The sequence below is a fragment of the Labrus bergylta genome, chromosome 18 (genome assembly GCF_963930695.1).
Source record: "Labrus bergylta chromosome 18, fLabBer1.1, whole genome shotgun sequence".
Taxonomy (NCBI): Eukaryota; Metazoa; Chordata; class Actinopteri; order Labriformes; family Labridae; genus Labrus; species Labrus bergylta.
This window is the reverse complement of record NC_089212.1, coordinates 22,552,914-22,561,870: the sequence shown is the minus strand read 5'-3', so window position 1 is coordinate 22,561,870 and position 8,957 is coordinate 22,552,914. Positions and strand designations below refer to the sequence as shown.

The following is an 8,957-nucleotide window of genomic DNA, read 5'->3' as shown; positions in this document are numbered from 1 at the left end:
TTACCTTATCTATAATAGCTTTTTTCCTGAGAGCTTCAACCACAATATTGTTGTAATAATGTGATTCCCTTTATGTTCACATTCCTCACCGTGATCTGCTTTCACTTTTACATCTTCCTTTTCTGTGGCAGCGTCCCAGCCTGCGTGCGAGGACTGAATCTTAAATAACCTGTAACAAACCAGAGAGAAAGTAAATCTGTATCTGGGTAAGACAAGGGAACAGAAAGTACAAAGACAGATAATGAATTTTCCACTTCTGAAATCTGCTTTTATCTCTGGCCTGAGGTTTGTATAAGCCAAAGGCGGCGGCAGCAGTCGGCATCAGAGGCTCAATCGGAGCTTAAACATGAGACTTTTTGAACAACAAACACTGTTTTTGTTTTTTAAGTGAATTATTCATGTCAGTCAAAGGAGTATAAGCAATGAATCCGGATCCGACAAAAAGCCCTGAGATAGGAGGATTAAAATCTGCTCTCAGAAATATGTTATCTATAAACGTCCAATTTGTCCTCCAGCAAAGTTCCCGGCTTACTTAAAGCGAACACATCTAAAAAAGATCTACGACTGAAGCTTGTATATTTATAATGTTAAAAGCCCCTTTTATGTTTTTAGCACAATGTATTGTTACAACTTTCCCTCTGCTGGTTTCAAACACTTTGAAAATGTGCAGTGCAGAGAGCTGCAGCTACTCTCCTCATCCTGAAACTCATTTTGATACTTCGTCTGTTCATACACACAACAAACAATTTAGACAAAACACAACAAGTACAGCAATAACAAACACTAATAAATCCATTTCAGACATAATTTACAGCCTTGAATCAGAGACGCAGCTAAAAATGTTCATTTAAAATATCTGACTGCTGCTGGAACAAACGAAGGCCCTTCTGAGTCGTTCAGCAGAACTTTAAGGCATCACTAGTCGCTCACTGAAGGAGCTTCTGTCTCATTAAAAACACTGTGCAAAGGATCAACTTCAAAGATCAGAACCATTTTTTTAGTTTGGTCCTTGTTCTCTTCTCAAAAAGTAAACCTCAAGTGAGAATCTCATGGCGTTAAAAAACTTCCTGGATACTGAGATCGTCTCAAAGTCTGACAATAAGGAGGAGGAGACTCACACACAGACATCACAGCCATGTCTGGCCCGTGTATTTGCCAGTCAAGCTGCGGATTGATTTTTAAAATACTCCTGACTGTGTTTAAGGCATTAAATGGTCTTGCCCCCCACCTACCTCTCAGAACTTTGGGATCAATAAGGTAATTCTATTCTATTCTATTCTATAACTCCTGTCCCCATATCAGCCGGTGAGAGATCTTAGGTCATCAGCACCTTCTGTCACCGCCTAAATCCAGGACAAGGTGCAAATGGGGATCGGGCTTTTTCTATTGCAGGACCAAAACTGTGGAACTCTTTGCCCCCAGACATCCGTCTCTCTCACACTATTGGTGTTTTTAAAACTCGCCTTAAGACATATTTATACTCAATTGCCTTTAATGTTCAGTAACCCGTCAAGCACAAAAACCCACAGCTGTGTTAGTCTTGTGTTACACTGGAATTAACTGTCTCTTGTTCTTTTCTTTTTTTTGTTGTTGTTCTTGTCTGTTACTTTCTAATGCTTTGTTTCTGCAATATTCAGCACTTTGGATCAACTGTGTTGTGTTTAACGTGCTAATTAAATAAATAAACCTGGGCCGCCTGCTCCGAGGACTATTGCCTCCATACATGTGGCGTGCACACTGACCACTTTGCTACCACCGCCCCTTAACTCTGACTAACTTTTCACTTCAAAATGTGATGCTACTTCAATTTAACTGACGCTACAGGATGCAGTGCGGCTTTATTCTGTGGGAACCATGTAAGTGTAACAGGGTCGAATATGTGAGTGCATATTTCACTGTTTGTTTTAATAATCACACAAAAAAATTACCTGCTAATTGTCTGTTATGTCTTATTTTGTAGTCCGCAGCCCCTTCTTCCTTTGTTTTCTTCTTCTTTGGTTATTATTACGTTGTCGTTTTGCCGCCTCCCCTCTGCCCTCCCTGTGGGATTCCCTTCCATCCTTTAATTATTGTATTATTTTGTGTATATGTATGTTCTTCAGAATTTTTAATAGTCTTTTGTTAGCTGTTGGTATATTGATTTGAAAAACTAAATTTATTGTTATTTTATTTTCCATGGAGCCTAGCTTTGCCGTGCACAGCAATTTAAGCTAGGCATCAAGCTAACATACTTTACGTACTATTATTTTATCGGTGTAGGATCTGGAGCGGACTGAGACATTGAAACAGAGTTTTGTCTATGTTTCCCCCTTAAAAAAAGAGACGAGTAAAAATCCCGGTGTCACAGCAACATTTGACCGCAAAACACAACGCAGAAATCCACCGGTTACATAAGTACCAGAATGTTACAGAAACCCGTCAAATAATTCTTGCATGATTAGCTCAGATGTTGGACAGTCGCGGAGGACTGATGTCCAAACCATCGAACGCTTCACTTCTTCTTCTGTGACGATACTGAACATCAGTGCGGTTGAACATACACAAGCAACACATTGCATTTTTTTTTTTGTGAAACGTTTTATTTCTTTACATTTATTTACAATCTTCATGAAAAAATAGTGCTTTTATTAAAAGTGCATCAGGTCCTAACTTACACAGGCATTTTGATCCATAACTTAATTCTTTTCATTGATGAAATTAAAGTAAATGATGTGTTGCTGAGGGAAGTCTTGGACCTGGAAAAAAAAAAAACATGAAAATAAACAGCCAGTTAGTGGACCTGAATAAACAGATGCACACAGACTGTCAAAGCACATTAGGGGAAAGGAGGAGAGCTAATCTAAAGTTTGACCTCACCTGCTCAGACCAGAGGGTAGCTAGCTGCGGTAGCAATGCCACACTGGTTGTCTTTGTTCCTGGACATCATGATGTATCCCTTGTCTCCCCAGCTCAGACCCCAGCTGCAGAAACACAGACATTAGAACCAAAGTAAACTCTGCAAATGTGTGTAAAGAAATGAAGAGATAGCTAAGGGAAACAAATGTGAGAGTTCATGTAAGTGGTAGTTTGGGTTTCACTTCATTATAGCGGCTATAAATAAGCTGCCTGTGGAAACAGAAACTTAGCTTTTTGTCTGCATTGTTCTGCAAAGGACTGTGAGGGGAACAAAGGAGCAAGATCTTTAATTTAGTTTTACCTGTTCTTAACCAGCCAGTAGTCCTTTCCGGTGTCAGTGCCGTAACCCACAGCCAGGACGCCGTGATCCAGCTCTGTGCTGCTGCAGTCGGGCTCATCGTACACTCCTGCAAACACAGATCGGTACAGTTACAAAAACAAGTCAAAGGATTTGCTCGTTTCTTCAATATGAGGACGTTCTCCTTCACCTGATTCATAGAGCTGGAAGGACATCTGGGAGGCATCAATGCCCACGGACACAGGCCCGATGGTGGCCACCGCTTCTTTCAGGGCACCTTCATCGCCTTCTTTCACGTCCACGTAGCCGGTGCATTCGGCTCCGATGTTGGCGGGGTTGTAACGGCACTGGCCATCCTGATCGAGAGAGATGATATTTCACAATTCAGCAAAATGTGCAAAAGATACAAGAGAACAAATCGTTTTTCCAAAAGTGCTAAAGATTTAGAAAATACATTTGGAGAGATTGACACAAGGCTGAAAGTGCACTTTTGAATCTTCTTCCAGTGATGTATACCTAACAGTGAGCTGCTTATATTTCATGTGGACTCTGCACTTTATTTTGATGAAAGCTGCTGTGAGCCTCAGTCAATGTTCAGTGCCTCTTGCATTTTGCATTTCCACCGTGTTAGCTATGTACTTTTGTCTTTTTACTGTTTGGTTCTGCTGTCCTTTTATTTTCTTGTCGCAAAGATAATTGCCAATAGTTGAGTTGAGTCTTTCAGGGTTTTTGGGGCCATTATATATTTTGTCCACAAGATGGCAGTATTATTCATCTCTTACACTGAGGCCTCTCATTCCTAGAACTGAATGAGTTCATTTGTGTCTCCAACTCTGCTTTTTTTTTTATCATTATCATTCCAAAAGACACATTTTCAACAGTGCAAATAAAAAGAAAATTCCTCTCACCTCGGCTTCATAAGGATAGGAATCCTCTGTGTCGATGCCTCCGTTGGCCTGGATGTACTTGAAGGCGTTGTCCATGAGGCCTCCGTCGCAGCCCATGTTGCCATAGTCGCCCGAGCAGTCGACCAGCTGCTGCTCGCTCAGAGACACCAGCTTTCCAGTCTTCCTGAAGGTCTGACCCTCCAGAGAGCCGGTCTAACACAGAAATTCATCCATTAGAATCCAGAACACAGAGAATTCAAGTCTCCTGCATCATAAAAAAAAGATAAGGTGTTATTGTTGTACATACTGTACTGAAGGCCCAGCAGGAGCCACACTGCTTCTGGTCCTTGATGTCAGTCACATATCCCTTGTCTCTCCAGTCGACGCTGTTGGGCAGGTCGGTGACCTGAGACAGGCGGAGGAAGGTGGAGCCACCGCGAGGCACGGAGGCGTTGAAAGCGTGCAAGCAGCCCTGGGAGATCAGGTGTTTGTACTCCTGGTTTTCCTATAGTGGAAAAGACAACAACTCAGACTGTCTTGTAAGCCGAGTTTTGTTTGTTGTTCGGATGAAAGGTAAAAGCTAAACGATGAAAGAAAAGGGCAAGATTTCTGTCTTTTTTTTGTGTGTTTACCATGTCAGCAAAGTAGGTCATGCCAAGGCGGTAGGACTTGATGCCCTGGTCGGCCATAATGTTGTGCACCAGCACCACTCTGCGATTGTTGAGCCAGATTTGCCTGCGGTTAGCCTCCTCTGAAGGAGAGTGGTAGGTCCTTCCTGAAAACCAGTGAAGAGAAATCATTTGAATGAAAATGATTCTTTTATTTAATTTAATTTACAGTGATAACACCATCCTGGATTTGCGCACAATCTAGTACATTTCTAAAAATGTCGGCTGATTAGGAATCCCTTTCTGATGATCGGTGCAGCTCACACTCCATTTTCAAGCCACACAGGAAGGAAACCGATCAAGATCTACTATACGAGAAGAGACCACAAATATGTTTCTTTGTTTCTTACCAAACTTGAGTTTCCAAGCGTGGAACTCGAGGTCCTCCAGGGAGATCCTGGCAGAGCTGGCCACAGCCAGAGCAGCAGCAACAACCAGCAGCAGCTTCATCCTGACTGACACACACTGGCAGGGAGAACAAACACACACAGATCCCTTTGTGACTCGCAGGAAACCACGCAGGTTGAACTGAAACTCTTTCACTTCAGTTTTGCGTCTCGAACGATGTCACATGTATGCATTGTATATGAATCGCTTTCATCTCTCTCGATTTCTGCCTCGTCTTATCTTTGCATGCGAGCTCCTGCAGTGTGTGTGGGTGCGTGTGCGTGTGCTTACCTTTTGTCGGTGTGGGTTGTGATGGTTGAGGTTTTTAGCACCTGCAGGTGATGTCGGCCTGTGTCAGAGACGCTCTCTTATATAGCTGAGTGCAGTTATGACCTACAGTGTGTCCAGTCAGGTGGATGTCAGCCGCTTGTTAAGTGAGAAGAAGAAAAAAAGGGAGTCAATGATTACAAAAAAGGAAGGAGGGTTATTCATTATGAGAAGTTCTCATGATGCCATTCTTTTTGGGAAACGTATGTCAGCGTCAAGCTCATGAATTACTCTTCTGAACCGCTGTGTTTTTTATGTTTAGGATATGAGTGACTAAGCAGTTTGGTGGTGAGGAATTATCCAGTGACCTCAGGATGTGTGGAAACCCCCCCCCACTATGAAGAATGTCCTGATTTCTGTCTCATACTGATGGTGATCCCTACTGATGGAGAAAAACAAAACAGACACTAAAAGATCCAGCAACAACAACTAATGCCTAATGTGCACAGCCACCCACCTTTTTCTTAAAAATTTGACCTCTGTCATGAAGCCGAACTGGAAAATGTGTAGGAAGCAAATGTTTTTCTGTTCTTATTTTCTCTGAAATGTAGGCGGCACTTTCGCTGACACAGAATCACACACAGTTTGATTAACATGAATGATGAGGGTTCTTTTTTTTAAAAGTTATGTAACCCTGGCTGTGCCTCTTTAAACAGCTCCTCCACATTAGACTTCCTGTTACATATTTTTTTTAAGATGAAACAAAAAATGTTCAAATACCGTAAAACCTCAAATAGAAGCCTGTCCCAATTTAATGCCCAATCTCTTTTACTTGCTCCATGTCTCGATAAGAGGCTCCTTTGCATTGAGTGTCGATTAGTTTGCTGATCCAAACTATAACAACAAGGGTGTCTCCCTCTCTCTCCCCCCACAGTGCAGCAGGTTGGTATGGGCGGGCTGTCTTACAAACTAAGATCAAACCATTGATTTGAAATTTTAAAAAAAATGTGTTGATATCCTCATTTTCAACACATTAAAATATTCTTTCTGTTGTGTGTATTTCAGGCTATGTGTGTGTAGCATGTTCAACAACAGAGTGTAAAATTGAATTTCCCCTTCTGGGATTGTTAATGTATGTCTTCTTCTATATTTATGTTTTTATAGTCTTTCTTATCTTTGCTTTGCACCTGTTCCGTTTTTTTAAACTAATTAAAGGCCCGTCTCATATTGACGCCTGTCGCTGATTTAAGGCAGGCTCATCTTATAGTATTGTAGCGGGGTATTAATTGAAGTAATATGGTACATTTGCTTGTCATCTTGGCTCAAACGGGTTGTCGTAAAAATTGAAAAAGGTGTTAAATAATCTACAAAAAAAACATTTTCACACACATTGTGATGAATCAAACCTTTTCTTTCGTTTCTTTTCATATCGACTGATTTATGATTCATGAGAATTTCCATCGGCTACGCGTTGGAGACTTCCTTTCCATGCACACATCCTGTTTTCAACTCGCCTGCAGAATGTACCCATCTGTCATTGTCAGGAACACGGGTATAAATGGTATTTACCAACCGAATAAAACAAAAGGAGACTGAATAACAAGGGGAACAGTCAGAACTGGTTCTGGGAATTTAATATTTGTCGTTTTAATGAGAAGGATGACAACCCAAATTATCATCTGTGTTCTGTTGTTGAAGCATCATTTTTGGCTGATTTGATGGTTGTCTGGCTGTTTTCTTGCTTTGTCATCCTGTTTGCCCATTCATCTGTTTGACTATTTGTCTGTCTGTCACAAGGCTTTCGTGCCATGGCAACACTTAAACCCATAAAGACGCGGGAGGAAAAGAAGTGAGAGCTCAGCTAAAAGTTTACAGATGTCATTAAACTCTTGTCACCTCGTGTCATGTTTTTGAATTTCTGCGCACAGTTTGACACAGTCGACTGTGTTTTGGTTCCTTCCTGTACACGCGGTGAAAATGATTTGCCTTCTTATAACACTGGGAAAAAAACTGGAAATCAAAAGAAGAACACATATTGACACTGTATGCATTAATGCTGTTCAGTCCAATTGTTCCCGATTCAGCTTTGGACCACTCCAAAGTGACAGGACATGAATCTGGAGAGACAAGCAGAGATTTATGATGATGAAAGATTTAAATTCATAGTTATTTTTCTTCAAATTTTCTCTAATCTTTGCTTTTGACTTGACATGTTTGGATACATTTACACCTTTGAGCCTCAAGTGGCTGCAGCTCGGTGGTAGAGTCGGTTCCTCTTTCAATGGGAAGGTTACAGGTTCCATCCCAGCTCCTGCAGTTGACATATTAAAGGCTTTATATGCGATTTTTTGATCCAGCAGGTGTCGCTCTTGAGCACCAGCATGAAACCAAAACAACTCGCGCTGCATTGTTGTGTTAGCATGCTAATGCTAGCGATCTTTATTCTGCTGGTATCTTCACACTGCATGTAAATTTACCTGAAATGAGTGTGATCTAGAAACACAGTTAAGCAGTGAGTACAGTATGTTATTCTTCTTTTCTCTAGTCCCTCAATTAAACAAATTTTATACGTGAGGGGAGGAGTCAGCCGGCCGTCCAGGCGATGTAAACAAAGTGAAGATAGGACTCTGAAAACTCTGAAAACATCACAGACAGTGGGACTCGGGTGTTACACCCATTGTAGACAGTCATGACTCACGGAGTTATTGTCAGAGGATATACTTGATTTTTATTACATTTAAGTGTGAAAAATCTCATATAAAGCCTTTAAAGCAGTGATACGCAACCTGAGGCTCTCGAGCCACATGTGGCTCACTTGGGACTAGTTGTGGCTCTTTCAGGTCCCTCTTGGAGAAAAAAAAGCCAAAGTAATTATTTAAAAAAAAGGGAAACTTTGTCAGCAGAAATTATCCTTTGCACGTCATGTCACTGTGTTTCCTAACACATATTTTAGGAAAGAAAGAGGTTTTCTGATTATGGCTCTTGCAGAAATAGTTTTTGGTCAATGTGGCTCTTAAGTCTAACCAGGCTGAGTACCACTGTATTAAAGTGTCATTAGGGCAAGACACTGAAGCCCTGATTGCTTCCCAGTGGCATTAACGCCAGTGTGTTTACAGTAACTAGGTCCATGTTGCCCTGTACCGTGCTAAAGCTCCAGGACTAACCAGGCCTAAGCACGGTTACCTCTTGGACATAACATCATAATACAACACATGCATGGCTTTAGGTGATCATGAAGCGTGCTTATAGACATTTGAAACCCAAGCAAGAGTCCACATGATGTAGCTTGTCTTTTGGGTCACATCATGGACATATTTTTTTTTGAAGAAAATCTTAAATTTTAAAAGTAATTCAAGGTACCAGTTAGACTGACTGTTGTGCAGTTTTAAGAAAAATATTTCCCCTCAAAAAAGTGGCTGTTGAGGTGTCAGTGGATTAGTGGTTATTTTGGGCACCACATGAACAGGAGCTGTGGTCATCAAGGAGGGCGTCCTGGGTTCAGGTCCAACCTGTGGCTCCTGTCCCACACCACCCATCATTCCCACAGGCTGTAAA

At 41.4% G+C, this 8,957-nt stretch overlaps 1 protein-coding gene across 1 annotated transcript; it reads right to left on the bottom strand.

The window, feature by feature from the left end:
• Nucleotides 1-2,556: 2,556 nt before the first annotated feature.
• ctsl.1 (cathepsin L.1) lies at nt 2,557-5,578 on the bottom strand. Its single transcript, XM_020642718.3, has 9 exons — nt 5,427-5,578; nt 5,099-5,213; nt 4,713-4,855; nt 4,388-4,585; nt 4,102-4,293; nt 3,384-3,549; nt 3,197-3,302; nt 2,857-2,960; nt 2,557-2,735 (listed from the first exon to the last, which is right to left on the bottom strand). The coding sequence occupies exons 2-8, from the start codon at nt 5,196-5,198 to the stop codon at nt 2,861-2,863; spliced, it is 1,005 nt and encodes a 334-aa protein (XP_020498374.2). The 5' UTR covers nt 5,199-5,213; nt 5,427-5,578; the 3' UTR covers nt 2,557-2,735; nt 2,857-2,860.
• Between the last annotated feature and the right edge of the window lie 3,379 nt (nt 5,579-8,957).